Source organism: Oncorhynchus tshawytscha, linkage group LG13 (assembly GCF_018296145.1).
Source record: "Oncorhynchus tshawytscha isolate Ot180627B linkage group LG13, Otsh_v2.0, whole genome shotgun sequence".
Lineage (NCBI taxonomy): Eukaryota > Metazoa > Chordata > Actinopteri > Salmoniformes > Salmonidae > Oncorhynchus > Oncorhynchus tshawytscha.
This window is the reverse complement of record NC_056441.1, coordinates 87,043,038-87,065,175: the sequence shown is the minus strand read 5'-3', so window position 1 is coordinate 87,065,175 and position 22,138 is coordinate 87,043,038. Positions and strand designations below refer to the sequence as shown.

The 22,138-nt window shown below is 35.1% G+C and overlaps 1 protein-coding gene across 4 annotated transcripts in view; it reads right to left on the bottom strand.

Annotated features, from left to right (window-relative positions):
- Positions 1-11,919: 11,919 nt before the first annotated feature.
- The window catches only part of LOC112240293 (aldehyde dehydrogenase family 3 member A2), a 38,017-nt gene continuing 27,798 nt past the window's right edge, over positions 11,920-22,138 (bottom strand). Inside the window, exons 8-11 of one of the 4 annotated variants that reach the window (XM_042296484.1) lie at positions 16,793-16,934; positions 15,966-16,147; positions 15,372-15,471; positions 11,920-12,230 (exon numbers count right to left, since the gene is read on the bottom strand). In XM_042296484.1, coding sequence (XP_042152418.1) covers positions 11,938-12,230; positions 15,372-15,471; positions 15,966-16,147; positions 16,793-16,934 — 717 coding nt within the window. In that variant the 3' untranslated portion in view covers positions 11,920-11,937. Of the gene's footprint in view, positions 12,231-13,370; positions 13,741-15,371; positions 15,472-15,965; positions 16,148-16,792; positions 16,935-22,138 lie in introns of those variants that run through there. The other 3 variants (XM_042296485.1, XM_042296482.1, XM_042296483.1) reach the window with 3 other exon arrangements.

Genomic DNA, 22,138 nt, shown 5'->3' with positions numbered 1-22,138 from the left:
TATTATAGTTATAGATCATATTATAGTTATAGATCTTATTATAGATCATATTATAGTTATAGATCATATTATAGATCATACTATAGTTATAGATCATATTATAGTTATAGATCATATTATAGTTATAGATCATATTATAGTTATAGATCATATTATAGATCAGATCATATTATAGATCAGATTATAGTTATAGGTCATATTATAGTTATAGATCATATTATATATCATATTATAGTTATAGATCATATTATAGTTATAGATCATATTATAGTTATAGATCATATTATAGTTATAGATCATATTATAGTTATAGATCATATTATAGATCATATTATAGTTATAGATCATATTATGGTTATAGATCATATTATAGTTATAGATCATATAATAGATCATATTATAGTTATAGATCATATTATAGATCATATTATAGTTATAGATCATATTATAGTTATAGATCATATTATATATCATATTATAGTTATAGATCATATTATAGATCATACTATAGTTATAGATCTTATTATAGATCATATTATAGTTATAGATCATATTATAGATCATACTATAGTTATAATTCATATTATAGTTATAGATCATATTATAGTTATAGATCTTATTATAGATCATATTATAGTTCATATTATAGATCATACTATAGTCATAGATCATATTATAGATCATATTATAGTTATAGATCTTATTATAGATCATATTATAGTTATAGATCATATTATAGATCATATTATAGTTATAGATCATATTATAGATCATATTATAGTTAAAGATCATATTATAGATCATATTATAGTTATAGATCATATTATATATCATATTATAAATCATATTATAGTTATAGATCATATTATAGATCATATTATAGATAATATTATAGTTATAGATAATATTATAGATCATATTATAGATGATATTATAGTTATAGATCATATTATAGATCATATTATAGTTATAGATCATATTATAGATCATATTATAGTTATAGATCATATTATAGATCATTTTATAGTTATAGATCATATTATAGATCATATTATAGTTATAGATCATATTATAGATCATATTATAGTTCTAGATCATATTATAGATCATACTATAGTTATAGATCATATTATAGTTATAGATCATATTATAGTTATAGATCATATTATAGATCATACTATAGTTATAGATCATATTATAGTTATAGATCATATTATAGATCATATTATAGTTATAGATCATATTATAGATCAGATTATAGTTATAGATCATATTATAGTTATAGATCATATTATAGTTATAGATCATATTATAGATCAGATTATAGTTATAGGTCATATTATAGTTATAGATCATATTATAGTTATAGATCATATTATAGTTATAGATCATATTATAGTTATCTATCATATTATAGTTATAGATCATATTATAGATCATATTATAGTTATAGATCATATTATAGTTATAGATCATATTATAGATCATATTATAGTTATAGATCATATTATAGTTATAGATCATATTATAGATCATATTATAGTTATAGATCATATTATAGTTATAGATCATATTATAGATCATATTATAGTAATAGATCATATTATAGTTATAGATCATATTATAGATCATAATATAGTTATAGATCATATTATAGTTGTAGATCATATTATAGATCATATCATAGTAATAGATCATATTATAGTTATAGATCATATTATAGTTATAGATCATATTATAGATCATATTATAGATATAGATCATATTATAGATCATATTATAGTTATAGGTCATACTATAGATCATACTATAGTTATAGATCTTATTATAGATCATAGTATAGTTATAGATCATATTATAGATCAGATTATATATCATATTATAGTTATAGATCATATTATAGATCATATTATAGTAATAGATCATATTATAGTTATAGATCATATTATAGTTATAGATCATATTATAGATCATATTATAGTTATAGATCATATTATAGATCATATTATAGATCATATTATAGTTATAGATCATATTATAGATCATATTATAGTTCTAGATCATATTATAGATCATATTTTGGATAATATTATAGATCATATTATAGATAATATTATAGTTATAGATAATATTAAGTTATAGATCGTATTATGGATCATATTATAGTTATAGATCATATTATAGATCAGATTATAGTTATAGATCATATTATAGTTAGATCATATTATAGATCAGATTATAGTTATAGATCATATTATAGATCAAATTATAGATCATATTATAGTGTATAGATCATATTATAGTTATAGACATTATTATAGATCATAGTATAGTTATAGATCATATTATAATTATAGATCATATTATAGTTATAGATCATATTATAGATCATATTATAGTTATAGATCATATTATAGTTATAGATCATATTATAGATCATATTATAGATCATATTATAGTTCTAGATCATATTATAGTTCTAGATCATATTATAGTTCTAGATCATATTATAGATCAGATTATAGTTATAGATCATATTATAGATCATACTATAGTTATAGATCTTATTATAGATCATATTATAGTTATAGATCATATTATAGATCATACTATAGTTATAGATCACATTATAGTTATAGATCATATTATAGATCATATTATAGTTATAGATCATATTATAGATCATATTATAGTTATAGATCATATTATAGATCATATTATAGTTATAGATCATATTATAGTTATAGATCATATTATATATCATATTAAAGTTATAGATCATATTATAGATCATACTATAGTTATAGATCTTATTATAGATCATATTATAGTTATAGATCATATTATAGATCATACTATAGGTATAGATCATATTATAGTTATAGATCATATTATAGTTATAGATCTTATTATAGATCATATTATAGTTATAGATCATATTATAGATCATACTATAGTTATAGATCATATTATAGTTATAGATCATATTATAGTTATAGATCATATTATAGATCAGATTATAGTTATAGATCATATTATAGTTATAGATCATATTATAGATCAGATCATATTATAGATCAGATTATAGTTATAGGTCATATTATAGTTATAGATCATATTATATATCATATTATAGTTATAGATCATATTATAGATCATATTATAGTTATAGATCATATTATAGTTATAGATCATATTATAGTTATAGATCATATTATAGATCATATTATAGTTATAGATCATATTATGGTTATAGATCATATTATAGTTATAGATCATATAATAGATCATATTATAGTTATAGATCATATTATAGATCATATTATAGTTATAGATCATATTATAGTTATAGATCATATTATATATCATATTATAGTTATAGATCATATTATAGATCATACTATAGTTATAGATCTTATTATAGATCATATTATAGTTATAGATCATATTATAGATCATACTATAGTTATAATTCATATTATATTTATAGATCATATTATAGTTATAGATCTTATTATAGATCATATTATAGTTATAGATCATATTATAGATCATACTATAGTTATAGATCATATTATAGATCATATTATAGTTATAGATCATATTATAGATCAGATTATAGTTATAGATCATATTATAGTTATAGATCTTATTATAGATCATATTATAGTTATAGATCATATTATAGATCAGATTATAGTTATAGATCATACTATAGTTATAGATCTTATTATAGATCATATTATAGTTATAGATCATATTATAGATCATACTATAGTTATAGATCACATTATAGTTATAGATCATATTATAGATCATATTATAGTTATAGATCATATTATAGATCATATTATAGTTATAGATCATATTATAGATCATATTATAGTTATAGATCATATTATAGTTATAGATCATATTATATATCATATTAAAGTTATAGATCATATTATAGATCATACTATAGTTATAGATCTTATTATAGATCATATTATAGTTATAGATCATATTATAGATCATACTATAGGTATAGATCATACTATAGTTATAGATCATATTATAGTTATAGATCTTATTATAGATCATATTATAGTTATAGATCATATTATAGATCATACTATAGTTATAGATCATATTATAGTTATAGATCATATTATAGATCATATTATAGTTATAGATCATATTATAGATCAGATTATAGTTATAGATCATATTATAGTTATAGATCATATTATAGATCAGATTATAGTTATAGATCATATTATAGATAAGATTATAGTTATAGGTCATATTATAGTTATAGATCATATTATATATCATATTATAGTTATAGATCATATTATAGATCATATTATAGTTATAGATCATATTATAGTTATCGATCATATTATAGTTATAGATCATATTATAGATCATATTATAGTTATAGATCATATTATGGTTATAGATCATATTATAGTTATAGATCATATTATAGATCATAGTATAGTTATAGATCATATTATAGATCATATTATAGTTATAGATCATATTATAGATCATATTATAGTTATAGATCATATTATATATCATATTATAGTTATAGATCATATTATAGATCATACTATAGTTATAGATCTTATTATAGATCATATTATAGTTATAGATCATATTATAGATCATACTATAGTTATAGATCATATTATAGTTATAGATCATATTATAGTTATAGATCTTATTATAGATCATATTATAGTTATAGATCATATTATAGATCATACTATAGTTATAGATCATATTATAGTTATAGATCATATTAGTTATAGATCATATTATAGATCATATTATAGTTATAGATCATATTATAGATCACATTATAGATCATATTATAGATCATATTATAGTTATAGATCATATTATAGATCATATTATAGTTCTAGATCATATTATAGATCAGATTATAGTTATAGATCATATTGTAGTTATAGATCATATTATAGATCAGATTATAGTTATAGATCATATTATAGATCATACTATAGTTATAGATCATATTATAGTTATAGATCATATTATAGATCACATTATAGTTATAGATCATATTATAGATCATATTATAGTTGTAGATCATATTATAGATCATATTATAGTTATAGATCATATTGTAGATCATATTATAGTTATAGATCATATTATAGTTATAGATCATATTATATATCATATTAAAGTTATAGATCATATTATAGATCATACTATAGTTATAGATCTTATTATAGATCATATTATAGTTATAGATCATATTATAGATCATACTATAGGTATAGATCATATTATAGTTATAGATCATATTATAGTTATAGATCTTATTATAGATCATATTATAGTTATAGATCATATTATAGATCATACTATAGTTATAGATCATATTATAGATCAGATTATAGTTATAGATCATATTATAGTTATAGATCATATTATAGATCAGATCATATTATAGATCAGATTATAGTTATAGGTCATATTATAGTTATAGATCATATTATATATCATATTATAGTTATAGATCATATTATAGATCATATTATAGTTATAGATCATATTATAGTTATAGATCATATTATAGTTATAGATCATATTATAGTTATAGATCATATTATAGATCATATTATAGTTATAGATCATATTATAGATCATATTATAGTTATAGATCTTATTATAGATCATATTATAGTTATAGATCATATTATAGATCATACTATAGTTATAGATCATATTATAGATCATATTATAGTTATAGATCATATTATAGATCAGATTATAGTTATAGATCATATTATAGTTATAGATCATATAATAGATCATATTATAGTTATAGATCATATTATAGATCATATTATAGTTATAGATCATATTATAGTTATAGATCATATTATATATCATATTATAGTTATAGATCATATTATAGATCATACTATAGTTATAGATCTTATTATAGATCATATTATAGTTATAGATCATATTATAGATCATACTATAGTTATAATTCATATTATAGTTATAGATCATATTATAGTTATAGATCTTATTATAGATCATATTATAGTTCATATTATAGATCATACTATAGTCATAGATCATATTATAGATCATATTATAGTTATAGATCTTATTATAGATCATATTATAGTTATAGATCATATTATAGATCATACTATAGTTATAGATCATATTATAGATCATATTATAGTTATAGATCATATTATAGATCAGATTATAGTTATAGATCATATTATAGTTATAGATCATATTATAGATCATATTATAGTTATAGATCATATTATAGATCAGATTATAGTTATAGATCATATTGTAGTTATAGATCATATTATAGATCAGATTATAGTTATAGATCATATTATAGTTATAGATCATATTATAGATCATATTATAGTTATAGATCATATTATAGATCATATTATAGTTATAGATCATATTATAGATCATATTATAGTTATAGATCATATTATAGATCATATTATAGTTATAGATCATATTATAGATCATATTATAGTTATAGATCATATTATAGATCATATTATAGTTATAGATCATATTATAGTTATAGATCATATTATAGTTATATATCATATTATAGATCATACTATAGTTATAGATCATATTATAGTTATAGATCATATTATAGATCATATTATAGTTATAGATCATATTATAGATCAGATTATAGTTATAGAATATATTATAGTTATAGATCATATTATAGTTATAGATCATATTATAGATCAGATTATAGTTATAGGTCATATTATAGTTATAGATCATATTATAGTTATAGATCATATTATAGTTATAGATCATATTATAGTTATCTATCATATTATAGTTATAGATCATATTATAGATCATATTATAGTTATAGATCATATTATAGTTATAGATCATATTATAGATCATATTATAGTTATAGATCATATTATAGTTATAGATCATATTATAGATCATATTATAGTTATAGATCATATTATAGTTATAGATCATATTATAGATCATATTATAGTTATAGATCATATTATATATCATATTATAGTTATAGATCATATTATAGATCATATTATAGTTATAGATCATATTATAGTTGTAGATCATATTATAGATCATATCATAGTAATAGATCATATTATAGTTATAGATCATATTATAGTTATAGATCATATTATAGATCATATTATAGATATAGATCATATTATAGATCATATTATAGTTATAGGTCATACTATAGATCATACTATAGTTATAGATCTTATTATAGATCATAGTATAGTTATAGATCATATTATAGATCAGATTATATATCATATTATAGTTATAGATCATATTATAGATCATATTATAGTTATAGATCATATTATAGATCATATTATAGTTATAGATCATATTATAGTTATAGATCATATTATAGATCATATTATAGTTATAGATCATATTATAGATCATTTTATAGTTATAGATCATATTATAGTTATAGATCATATTATAGATCATATTATAGTTCTAGATCATATTATAGATCATATTTTGGATAATATTATAGATCATATTATAGATAATATTATAGTTATAGATAATATTAAGTTATAGATCGTATTATGGATCATATTATAGTTATAGATCAGATTATAGTTATAGATCATATTATAGATCATATTATAGATAATTATAGTTATAGATCGTATTATGGATCATATTATAGTTATAGATCATATTATAGATCAGATTATAGTTATAGATCATATTATAGTTAGATCATATTATAGATCAGATTATAGTTATAGATCATATTATAGATCAAATTATAGATCATATTATAGTGTATAGATCATATTATAGTTATAGACATTATTATAGATCATAGTATAGTTATAGATCATATTATAATTATAGATCATATTATAGTTATAGATCATATTATAGATCATATTATAGTGATAGACCTTAATATAGTTATAGATCATATTATAGTTATAGATCATATTATAGTTATAGATCATATTATAGATCATATTATAGTTATAGATCATAGTATAGTTATAGATCATATTATAATTATAGATCATATTATAGTTATAGATCATATTATAGATCATATTATAGTTATAGATCATATTATAGTTATAGATCATATTATAGATCATATTATAGATCATATTATAGTTCTAGATCATATTATAGTTCTAGATCATATTATAGTTCTAGATCATATTATAGATCATATTATAGTTATAGATCATATTATAGTTATAGAACATATTACAGTTATAGATAATTTCATAATTATGGACCGTATTATAGTTACAGATAATTGTATAGTGAATAGATCATATTATAGTTATAGATCATTTTATAGTTATAGATAATATAATAGTATTAGATCATATTATAATTATATCAACTCAAATCAAATGTATTTATATAGCCCTTCGTACATCAGCTGATATCTCAAAGTGCTGTACAGAAACCCAGCCTAAAACCCCAAACAGCAAGCAATGCAGGTGTAGAAGCATTATAGATCATAATATAGTTATAGATCATATTACAGTTATAGATAATTGTATAATTATGGATCATATTATAGTTCTAGATAATTGTATAGTGTATAGATCATATTATAGTTATAGATCACATTGTAATTAAAGACATTATTATAGATCATATTATAGTGTATAGATCATAATATAGACATTATTATACAATCCTAAATAAGTTTAGGAGTAAAACTTAGCTTAATTAACAAGTCACATAATAAGTTGCATGGGCTCACTGTGTGTGCAATCATAGTGTTTATCATGTGTATGCATGTGTCTGTGCCTATGTTTGTGTTGCTTCACAGTCTCCGCTGTTCCATAAGGTGTATTTAATCTGTTTTTTAAAAATCAGATTTTACTGCTTGCATGGGTTACTTGATGTGGAATAGAGTTCCATGTAGTCATGGCTCTATGTAGTTGTTACGGTTTTCTAGGTGTGAAGGAGAGTCGGACCAAACTGCAGCGTGTAGATTGCGATCCATGTTTAATGAACAACGTAAACACGAATTAACACAAAACACTACAAAACAATAAACGTAACGAAAACCGAAACAGCCTATACTTGTGTCAACTAACACAGCGACAGGAACAAAGACACTAAGGACAATCACCCACGACAAACTCAAAGAATATGGCTGCCTAAATATGGTTCCCAATCAGAGACAACGATAAGCACCTGCCTCTGATTGAGAACCACTCCAGACAGCCATAGACTTATCTAGAACACCCCACTAGCTACAATCCGCAATACACACACACCAAAACCCCAAGACAAAACACACCACAATACAAAAACCCCATGCCACACCCTGGCCTGACCCAATACATGAAGAAAAACACAAAATACTTAGACCAGGGCGTGACAGTAGTACTGTGGAATAGAGTTCCATGTAGTCATGGCTCTATGTAGTACTGTGGAATAGAGTTCCATGTAGTCATGTCTCTATGTAGTACTGTGGAATAGAGTTCCATGTAGTCATGGCTCTATGTAGTACTGTGGGATAGAGTTCCATGTAGTCATGGCTCTATGTAGTACTGTGGGATAGAGTTCCATGTAGTCATGGCTCTATGTAGTACTGTGGAATAGAGTTCCCTGTAGTCATGGCTCTATGTAGTACTGTGGAATAGAGTTCCATGTAGTCATGGCTCTATGTAGTACTGTGGAATAGAGTTCCATGTAGTCATGTCTCTATGTAGTACTGTGGAATAGAGTTCCATGTAGTCATGGCTCTATGTAGTACTGTGGAATAGAGTTCCATGTAGTCATGGCTCTATGCAGTACACAGAATAGAGCACATCTGCTATGATCAATCTGATTTATACCCTTCTCATAATAAGTATGTCTTTACCTGGTTCTAACAGAGACCATTTGGTTGTAATCTGGGTATATGACAATGTCTTCTCAACCAAAAAATGCCAAATACTGTCCAGTGTTTCTCCCCCTAGAATCACAGAGGCCTAGACCTCCCCACCTCGACTCCCCCTGTTCTACAGTACTGGGTATGTGTAGCTTTATGGTACCAGACTACACTAGACTAGACTACACTAGACCAGACTACACTAGACCTCCACACCTCGACTCCCTCTGTTCCATAGTACTGGGTATGTGTAGCTTTATGGTACCAGACTACACTAGACGAGCCCAGACTACACCACGCCAGACCCAGACTAAACCAGATGAACAAAGACCACACTAGACTAAACCAGACCAGACCCAGACTACACTAATAGAGACATTACAGATTACACCATAGTTTTTTATTGACAACACAATTTGTTTTTTTATTGACAACACAGTGAGTGAACAATTACTCCATAATGCCTGGCTGTATTCACCAGCATTAACCACCAGGCTATTAGATGGCTGAGGAGAGAAAGCCATCCAAGAGCATGTAACAGGCTGGTTATTTATGATAACGGTTTTGTAAAATCAGAGCAGCTCTCTGCTGCCACCTGGTGTTTAATATATAATCATTTGTAACAGCCTAAATACACAGTACTGTGTATAAACTCAGGGTAAAAAAACAAACACAATCCTAAGGTTCTACAGTCTGAACCTTAGGTAATGACCTAAATTGGTATTATAAACTGGGTAGTTTGAGTCCTGCATGCTGATTGGCTGAAACCGTGGTATATTAAAGCTGTGGTATATCAGACATAAACTGGGTGGTTGGAGCCCTGAATGCTGATTGGCTGACAGCCGTGGTATATCAGACCATATACCATGGGTATGACAAAAATATTTTTACTGCTTTAATTATGTTGGTAACCAGTTTATAATAGCAATAAGGCACATCAGGGGTGCGTTGCGGTTTTGCCTAAGAACACCCCTTAGCCGTGGTATATTGGCCATATACCACACCCCCTCGGGCCGTATTGCTTAAATATATACTATTTAGTGATGCTAATAAAAGATAGTTGGTATACATTTCACCTCAGCAGGTGAAGCATATGTTCTGTTATACTGAGTATTACTTATATACATACATTTGATTTAACGGTTCCTGAACTCTCCAGGGGAGAAGTGTATTGTATGTGTGTCCCAAATGGCATCCTATTCCCTGTATAGAGCACTACTTTTGACCAGAGCCCTATAGGCCCTGTTCAAGAGTAGTGCACCATATCGGGAATAGTATGTCATTTGGGATGGAACCTGTGTGCAACTGTTGCAGGAGAGACACAAAAGGCACGTCCAGAATTGGACAATAAAGATCGAATTGACATTAATGTACCGACCAGGCAGGGCTACCAAGTGCAGCAGGAGAATAAAAACAACGCTGACAGCTACACCCTCTCTCCTCCTCCTCCTCTAGTACCACCATCCACTTTAAAAGGAGAGAGGAAACAACATTTCTGTAACACTGGGACATATTCATCAAAGGTTTATGTGAGCAGAACATCAGACCTACTAAAGACATGGTTGTTAATGGATTAGTCTACTTCATCTTTTGAACTGTTGTTAAGTGAGAGAACTTCAGAAATAGTATTTTATAATATCATAAAAATTAAAAACTTGGAAAAACAGTCATTAGATACAAATTCATTACAACAGACATAATAGAAAAGGAAGACATGGACAAACAAACCAATAATATTCACATATTGCTTTGACCTTTATGTATTAATACAACAGTTCACTGTGTCTCGACTCTTTCCCAAGATTCTCAGGTTTTCCGGAGAAACCCCGGTAAGGAAGATTCTCGTAATCATAAATGAAGAAGCAGGAAATCAGGAATCTTACAAACAGGATTTCTGGAAAAAACAGGGAATTTTTGTGAACGATTCCAAAATGCCACCCTAACCCCACTAACCCCACTAACCCCCACTAACCCCACTAACCCCCCCTGTGTCTATCCATCAATCACCAACAGGTACAGCTGACGCCGGCCGCTAGTATTAGAATCACAGTCAGGGTGACCAGGAGTCCCAGAGCCACAATGGACGCCGTGACGGCCCAGATGTAGGTGCCCTTGGAGAAGTCAACCAGTGGAGTCCTCATGGCCAGCCTGACCCTGCGAGCCTTCTGGTGGTTCTGGGGTGGGTACCGCGGCATGTTGACCCGCTCCATGCTCAGGGACTTGACCAGACACGCCCGATGGTGGCTGAACTGGTCAAAGGTGTGTTTCCCATGATACCTGCCTGTTCCACTCTGACCTGTGTGGGGGGGGGGCGGGGGGGTAAGGGTTAGAAACATTAAACGTTATGACGTCCATGCAGCGTTTCCCAGGCCTTCCAGAAATCTCAGTGGGAAGATTCCCCAAAATCAGGAAGGAAGCAGCAGGAAATCCAGAATCCTCCAACCAGGATTTTTGAAAAAAGTTATTGGAATTTTAGTCGAAAATCAGCGATGCACCATGTTAGTTAGTATATGTTGCTTTCCATTCCAGCAAACCTCTTCTTTGTGACATTATATGTGAAACTGTTTTGGTGGTTCTAGATCTTGATCAGTGCTTTAACAAGAGGTAAACAATCAAAGCTGAATTACAACTTGGCTGTCTGATTAGAATTAAATGATAGATTAAAATGGAAGATTAGACAACCATGCGTCGACCAAGCATACGACGGCCTGCCAGCAGCAAAGTCAGTGGCTCATCGTCATTACAGAGGATTGGGGGGTGGAAAGCCAAAACCACAAACAGCAGTGAAGAGTTTGGCACCAACAAGGTGTTTAGTCACAGAGACAGACACACAAAGCCAATAGACAATATTCTAAAGCCAAGGAAACCAGACACAGGGACATGTCTTTTGTTGAATGAACACTACCGTTCAACAGTTTGGGGTCACTTGGTAAAGTCCTGTTTTTGAAAGAAAAGCACAGTTTCTGTCCATTAAAATAATATCAAATTGATCAGAAATACAGTGTAGACATTGTTGATGTTTTAAATGACTATTGTAGCTTTATGGAATATCTACATAGGCGTACAGAGGCCCATGATCAGCAACAATCACTCCTGCATTCCAATGGAAAGTTGTGTTAGCTAATCCAAGTTTATCATTTTAAAAGGATAATTGATCATTAGAAAACCCTTTTGCAGTTATGATAGCACAGCTGAAAACTGTTGTTCTGATTAAATAAGCAATAAAACTGACCTTCTTTAGACTAGTTGAGTATCTGGAGCATCAGCATTTGTGGGTTCGATTACAGACTCAAAATGTCCAGAAACCAAGAAAATCAGCCGTTTCCAGCTACAACAGTCATTTACAACATTAACAATGACTACACTGTATTTCTGATCAATTTGATGTTACTTTAATGGAAAGAAAATGTGCTTTTCTTTCAAAAACAAGGACATTTCTAAGTGACCCCAAACTGTTGAACGTTAGTGTACGTCGGCCAATACAGGTACAGACTAGCGCCAGATTTGCCAGACCCTCCAACAGGTGCAGTTCAGGCCACCAGCAATTAGCAGGATGGCAGTCAAGGTGACCAAGAGACCGAAAGCAAAGACGGTGGCCGTCACGGCCCAGATGTAGGTTTTCCTAGAGAAGTCAACCAGTGGGGTCCTCATGGTCAGCCTGACCCTGCGAGCCTTCTGGTGGTTCTGGGGTGGGTACCACACCATGTTGACCTCCTCCATGCCCAGGGACTTGACCAGACATGCCCGATGGTGGCTTAACTGGTCAAAGGTGTGTTTCCCATGATACCTGCCTGTTCCACTCTGACCTGTGGGGTTCAGAGGTCACAGGGCTAGGGTCAAATTAGGGGGGTGGGGGGTCAGGGGTTCATGTGACTTGTTGTTAAGGATTAGACGTTAGCTGCATGACGCTCTAGCAGTATTTCTCCGACTCAGTCCCAAGGACGTGCTACTCTCCAACTCAAGCTACCCTCCGACTCAGTCCCAAGGACGTGCTACTCTCCAACTCAAGCTACCCTCTGACTCAGTCCCAAGGACGTGCTACTCTCCAACTCAAGCTACCCTCCGACTCAGTCCCAAGGACGTGCTACTCTCCAACTCAAGCTACCCTCCGACTCAGTCCCAAGGACGTGCTACTCTCCAACTCAAGCTACCCTCTGACTCAGTCCCAAGGACGTGCTACTCTCCAACTCAGGCTACTCTCCTACTCAGTCCCACAGACGCGCTACCCTCCAACTCAGGCTACGCTCTGACTCAGTCCCAAGGATCTGCTACCCTCCAACTCAGGCTACCCCCTGACTCAGTCCCAAGGACGCGCTACCCTCCAACTCAGGCTACGCTCTGACTCAGTCCCAAGGATCTGCTACCCTCCAACTCAGGCTACCATCCAACTCGCGCTACCCTCCGACTCGCGCATCCCTTCCGACTTGCGCTACCCCCAACTCAGTCCCAAGGATCCGCTACCCTCCAACTCAGTCCCAAGGATCTGCTACCCTCCAACTCAGGCTACCCCCTGACTCAGTCCCAAGGACGTGCTACTCTCCAACTCAGGCTACTCTCCTACTCAGTCCCACAGACGCGCTACCCTCCAACTCAGGCTACGCTCTGACTCAGTCCCAAGGATCCGCTACCCTCCAACTCAGTCCCAAGGATTCGCTACCTCCAACTCAGTCCCAAGGATGCGCTGCCCTCCGACTCAGGCTACCCTCCGACTCAGGCTACCCTCCGACTCAGGCTACCATACAACTCGCGCTACCCTCCGACTCGCGTATCCCTTCCGACTTGCGCTACCCCCAACTCAGTCCCAAGGATCCGCTACCCTCCAACTCAGTCCCAAGGATTCGCTACCCTCCAACTCAGGCTACCCTCCAACTCAGTCCCAAGGATGCGCTGCCCTCCGACTCAGGCTACCTTCCGACTCAGGCTACCCTCCGACTCAGGCTACCCTCCGACTCAGGCTACCCTCCGACTCAGGCTACCCTCCGACTCAGGCTACCCTCCGACTCAGGCTACCCTCCGACTCAGGCTACCCTCCGACTCAGGCTACCCTCCAACTCAGTCCCAAGGATGCGCTGCCCTCCGACTCAGGCTACCCTCCGACTCAGGCTACCCTCCGACTCAGGCTACCAACACCTCAGGCAGGTCCTGGACAAATGTGTGGTAGTGTTGGAATGAGGTTCTGTTACCATAGGCACCAAGTTAGTGGGGGCATTGGGGCAAAGGGTGAATTTAGACTCAGTCTGTCTGTCTACCGCAGGCAAGCCACCATTGGACTGCCGTAGGCATGACTATTGTAGTGGCAAGCTGTGGTTGGGCCGGCAGTGGCTGCCATCAGTTAACCAGCATCGACCCAATACCGGCTAGCTTGCCAACCTAGGTCTGGCTAGGCAACATCCCAAAGAATTGGCGTACGTGTAAAGTATCATAGAACAGTTCTTACCTACACCCCCGAAGGGCAGAGAGTTGAGGGTGTAGTGCATCATAACGTCGTTGACTGTCACCCCGCCACTGGTAGTCTCAGCCAGCATTCGCTTTATCACCTTATGGACAGAGACGGAGACAGAGAGAGGGATGTCTTTTATCACCTTATGGACAGAGACAGGGATGTCTTTTATCACCTTATGGACAGAGACAGGGATGTCTTTTATCACCTTTTGGACAGAGACGGATGTCTTTTATCACCTTATGGACAGAGACAGGGATGTCTTTTATCAGCCCCCCATATGTAAATACATAATGTACATACCAATATAAGTACAAATGTTGTTGCCACAGTAACAGCTCACCTTCTTACAGTATAATCACATTTCACCAAGAGCTCACCTAAATGTGGACCATGCCCAATCCCAAATCAACCCCGAAACCCACTTGTGGAGATCTGAGTGGATTTGACAGACGTCAGCAATCTCTCAATAGCTCCACCGTGTGAAGTTTTACCATGTCGCTTTACTAATTCATTTATATAAGATCTCCAGATGAGCGTAAGGTCGCAGGGATTGATTTGGGATTCAGCCTTACTCCATAGCTTGCTCACTAGCTCCCTCCAGACCTTCTTGTTGGAGGAGAAGACGTAGATCGCCAGGGGCTTCTCTCTCTCGCTGATGAAGTGGATGGCGTCATCTATGTCGCTGACGGTCACTATGGGCAACAGAGGGCCGAAGATCTCCTCCTGCATCAGCCTAGCATGGGGGGGCACGTCCTTCACCACCGTGGGGGCTGAGGGGTCAGAGGTCAGGGTTGTTGGCCAACCAAGCATAGTTCCCAAGTGTTTCAGAAATTCAAGTTGGAGGATTTCCAACTGCAACATTTCTGGAACTTTCCCAAAGTCCTCGGTATTCCAGAAATCCCAAGCTGGAGAAATCCCCAGTTGGAGAAATCCCAGTTGGAGAAATCCCAAGCTGGAGAAATACCAGTTGGAGAAATACCAGTTGGAGAAATCCCAAGCTGGAGAAATCCCAGTTGGAGAAATCCCAAGCTGGAGAAATCCCAAGCTGGAGAAATCCCCAGTTGGAGAAATAACAGTTGGAGAAATACCAGTTGGAGAAATACCAGTTGGAGAAATACCAGTTGGATAATGCCAATTGGTAAATTCTTAGTTGGAGGATTGCCAGTTGGGAGATTCCTGGAATCAAGAGGGAATAAGCAGGGAGGCAATCCTTCAACTTGGAATCCTTCAACTGGGAATCCTTCAACTGGGAATCCTTCAACTGGGAATCCTTCAACTGGGATATCTGGAAAACCTTGGAACTTTGGGAAATGTCCCTGGCATGTTGGAACGCGAGGTCAAATACACTACTATTACAACCCAAGTCAACAACAAATGTATCACCAAATATCTGTGAGCCCTATCAGTCTGCATACCAATGTAGCGCTGTGATGAGTCACTCTGGCCCCCTAGCGCCGCTGTGTAGCCATCCAGTAGAGCCATTACGCGGTTGAAGTGGCGCTGGTTGATGATGCGGCCATAGTCAGGGGAGGATTTGGGGTCGGGCCCATAGAACTCCTTGGATTAAGGAAAACAATCTTTGTATTATTTTGGGATTCTTCAACCTGGGGTCCATGCGGAAGTACTATAAGGGGTCAGCACATTTATTTAAATACTTTTACACGGATTTGGTTTGGTTATAATTTGTGTATGAATATTGCTAGAAACAAAAGAATAAACACATTTTCAATTACATACCTAAAAGTAGAAAAGCGGAAAATGTCTTCTCTCAAGTCAACTCCTTATTATAAGCAAATTACACTCACTGGAGTATCTGACATAGGCTTTGAAAAAGCACCTGCAAGTATCAGTCCCAGCAGCTATCAGGCCCAGCAGCTATCACACCCAGCAGCTATCAGTCCCAGCAGATATCAGGCCCAGCAGCTATCACACCCAGCAGCTATCACACCCAGCAGCTATCAGACCCAGCAGCTATCAGTCCCAGCAGCTATCAGTCCCAGCAGCTATCACACCCAGCAGCTATCACACCCAGCAGCTATTAGTCCCAGCAGCTATCACACCCAGCAGCTATCAGTCCCAGCAGCTATCACACCCAGCAGCTATCAGTCCGAAGCAGCTATCACACCCAGCAGCTATCACAGCCAGCAGCTATCTCACCCAGCAGCTATCAGTCCCAGCAGCTATCACACCCAGCAGCTATCAGTCCCAGCAGCTATCACACCCAGCAGCTATCAGTCCCAGCAGCTATCACACCCAGCAGCTATCAGTCCCAGCAGCTATCAGTCCCAGCAGCTATCAGTCGCAGCAGATATCAGTCCCAGCAGCTATCAGTCCCAGCAGCTATCACACCCAGCAGCTATCAGTCCCAGCAGCTATCACACGCAGCAGCTATCACACCCAGCAGCTATCACACCCAGCAGCTATCAGTCCCAGCAGCTATCACACCCAGCAGCTATCACACCCAGCAGCTATCAGCCCCAGCAGCTATCACACCCAGCAGCTATCAGTCCCAGCAGCTATCAGTCCCAGCAGCTATCACACCCAGCAGCTATCAGTCCCAGCAGCTATCAGTCCCAGCAGCTATCACACCCAGCAGCTATCACACCCAGCAGCTATCAGTCCCAGCAGCTATCAGTCCCAGCAGCTATCAGTCCCAGCAGCTATCACACCCAGCAGCTATCACACCCAGCAGCTATCAGTCCCAGCAGCTATCATCCCAGCAGCTATCACACCCAGCAGCTATCACACCCAGCCGCTATCATCCCCAGCAGCTATCAGTCCCAGCAGCTATCACACCCAGCAGCTATCAGTCCCAGCAGCTATCAGACCCAGCAGCTATCAGTCCCAGCAGCTATCAGTCCCAGCAGCTATCAGCCCCAGCAGCTATCACACCCAGCAGCTATCACACCCAGCAGCTATCACACCCAGCAGCTATCAGTCCCAGCAGCTATCAGTCCCAGCAGCTATCAGGCCCAGCAGCTATCAGTCCCAGCAGCTATCACACCCAGCAGCTATCAGTCCCAGCAGCTATCAGTCCCAGCAGCTATCAGACCCAGCAGCTATCAGTCCCAGCAGCTATCAGTCCCAGCAGCTATCAGCCCCAGCAGCTATCACACCCAGCAGCTATCACACCCAGCAGCTATCACACCCAGCAGCTATCAGTCCCAGCAGCTATCAGTCCCAGCAGCTATCAGTCCCAGCAGCTATCACACCCAGCAGCTATCAGTCCCAGCAGCTATCACACCCAGCAGCTATCAGTCCCAGCAGCTATCACACCCAGCAGCTATCAATTATGTGACGTTTTTGTTCCTTTTGGTCTACGGCATTTTTTGGGGTGGGCAATTTGTGCACACGTTTTTTTTTTCTTTGAGGCAAGTCGAAGTTTGGTAGCCGTTCATTAACAGTAACGCTCCTAGTAGGAGTAGGAACAGGAAGCGTTTGTTGTCATTCAACAAGAGACGACTAGTGTTCATTCACATTCTTTCAATTGAGAAATACTGCGCGACTAGGACCTCCTTGGCAGAAGCCTCAAAATTAATGACAGATTCCTTGATATGTCTTAAATTCATTTGGACTATTTTGAGGAAGTTTTTTCTTGCTATGTTGTTGCTACGGTGGCTCAACAGGGACAAACAACAAATATTGCAGGTTTTTTTCCTTGTTTTTTCAAGCGAAGGTCTTTAAGGAGTATGCAAGCACACATGATTGGCCGAGTTCTGCTAGGAGCAAATGGAACCGATGTATGCAGAAGCCGTTTACTGAAGTTGAAGGCCGACCAGGGTACTGCAGGCTGCCATTAGCAATTCAATTATCCTTATAACTTATGTGTGGGTTATTTTACAATAAATCGGTTCAAGAACATACATCTGGTTTATTAGAAGCAATTATTGGTACCATGATTTTCTTCAAAACATTTTTCATTACACGAACATTGACTACGAAGATATACGTTTTTCCATTTACTATAATGGGGAATCCTGTTTTCTGCAAACAATGCCTCCAGTGCCGTGGTCGACAGTGAACTTCCAGGGGGAGTCGTTCTCCCCTGGTAGAGATACATGAAAAGATAGAGGGGGAGTCGTTCTCCTCTGGTAGAGATACATGAAAAGATAGAGGGGGAGTCGTTCTCCTCTGGTAGAGATACATGAAAAGATAGAGGGAGGAGTCGTTCTCCTCTGGTAGAGATACATGAAAAGATAGAGGGGGAGTCGTTCTCCCCTGGTAGAGATACATGAAAAGATAGAGGGGGAGTCGTTCTCCTCTGGTAGAGATACATGAAAAGATAGAGGGGGAGTCGTTCTCCTCTGGTAGAGATACATGAAAAGATAGAGGGAGGAGTCGTTCTCCCCTGGTAGAGATAAATGAAAAGATAGAGAGAGGGATAGAGAGAGAGGCATAGATGAAGAGAGAGAGGGATAGAGAGAAGGGTAGATGAAGTGACAGGGATAGAGACAGAGAGAGGGATAGAGAGAATGATAGATGAAGTGACAGGGATAGAGATTGCTGAGAGGGATAGAGAGAGAGAGGGATAGATGAAGAGAGAGGGATAGAGATAGATGAAGAGAGAGAGAGTCGGGGATAGGAAGAGAAAGAGGGGATAGATATATGTAGAGAGAGAGATAGATATAGAGAGAGGAATAGAGATAGATGGAGAGAGATATACAGAGCATTCAGAAAGTATTCAGACCCCTTGACCTTTTCCACATTTTGTTACATTACAGCCTTATTCTAAAATGGAATTTAAAAAAAAATGTTGCTCATCAATCTACATACAATACCCCATAATGACTTCACAATACCCCATAATGACATCACAATACCCCCTAGTGACAAAGCAAAAACAGGTTTTTAGAAATGTTTGCAAATGTATTTTGTTTTTAAAAGAAGGAAATATCACATTTACATAAATATTCAGACCCTCAGTACTTTGTTGAAGCACCTTTGGTAATGATTACAGCCTCAAGTCTTCTTTGGTATGAAGCTACAAGCTTGCCACACCTGTATTTGGGGAGTTTCTCCAATTCTTCTCTGCAGATCTTCTCAAGCTCTGTCAGGTTGGGTGGGGAGCATCGCTGCACAGCTATTTTCAAGTCTCTCCAGACATGTTCGATCGGGTTCAAGTCCGGGCTCTGGCTGGGCTACTCAAGGACATTCAGAGTCCCGAAGCCACTCCTGCATTGTCTTGGCTGTGTGCTTAGGGTGGTTGTCCTGTTGTAAGGTGAACCTTCACCCCAATCTGAGGTCCTGAGCGCTCTGGAGCGGGTTTTCATAGAGGATCTCTTCGTTCATCTTTCCCTCAATCCTGACTAGTTTCCCAGTCCCTGCCGCTGAAAAACATCCCCACGGCATGATGCTGCCACCACCATGCTTCACCGTAGGGATGGTGTCAGGTTTCCTCCAGACGTGATGTTTGGCATTCAGGACAAAGAGTTCGATCTTGGTTTCATCAGACCAGATAATCTTGTTTCTCCTGGTCAGAGTCTTTAGGTACCTTTTGGCAAACTCCAAGTCATGTGCCTTTTACTGAGGAGTGGTTTCCATCTGGCCACTCCAGCAAAAAAGCCTGATTGGTGGAGTGCTGCAGAGATGGTTGTCCTTCTGGAAGGTTCTCCCATCTCCATAGAGGAACTCTGGTGCTCTGTCAGAGTGACCATCGGGTTCTTGGTCACCTCCCTGACCAAGGCCGTTCTCCCCCGACTGCTCAGTTTGGCCGGGCGGCCAGCTCTAGGAAGAGTCTTGGTGCTTTCAAACTTCTTCCATTTAAGAATGATGGAGGACACTGTTCTTGGAGACCTTCAATGCTGCAGACATTTTTTGGTTCCCTTCCCCAGATCTGTGCCTTGACACAATCAATACAATTCTTTCAACCTCATGGCTTGTTTTTTGCTCTGACATGCACTTTCAACTGTGGGACCTTATATAGACAGGTGTGTGCCTTTCCAAATCATGTCCAATCAACTGAATTTACCACAGGTGGACTCCAATCAAGCTGTAGAAACATCAAGTATGATCAATGGAAACAGGATGCACCTGAGATCATTTTTGAGTCTCATAGCAAAGGGTCTGAACACTTACAGTACCAGTCAAAAATTTGTTCTGGTAGCTCAGTTAGAAAGGTAGTGAATTTGATTCCTGGGACCACCCCTACGTATCGTGTACGCAACATGACTGACTGTAAGTCGCTTTGGATAAAAGCGTTTGCTGAGTGGAATATATTATATGTATAGTACCAGTCAAAAGTTTGGACCTACACACCTACTCATTCAAGGGTTTTTCTTTATTTGTACTAATTTCTACATTGTAGAATAATAGTGAAGACATCAAAAATATGAAATAAACACACATGGAATCATGTAGTAAAAAAAATCTAAATTTATTTTAGATTCTTTAAAGTAGCCACCCTTTGCCTTGATGACAGGTCACCAGGTGTTCATGTTTTGTTGATTTATTAAGTAAATGAATTCACTCCCTGAACTTGCTTACCGACTCTCAGCATACATCTTTACACTTGACATTCTCTCAACCAGCTTCATGAGGTAGTCACCTGGAATGCATTTCGATTAACAGGTGTGCCAGGTTAAAAGTTAATTTGTGGAATTTATTTCTTCTTAATGCATTTGAGCCAATCAGTTGTGTTGTCACAAGGTAGACGTGGTATACAGAAGATAGCCCTATTTGGTAAAAGACCAAGTCCATATTATGGCAAGAACAGCTCAAATAAGCAAAGCGAAATGACAGTTCATCATTACGTTAAGACATGA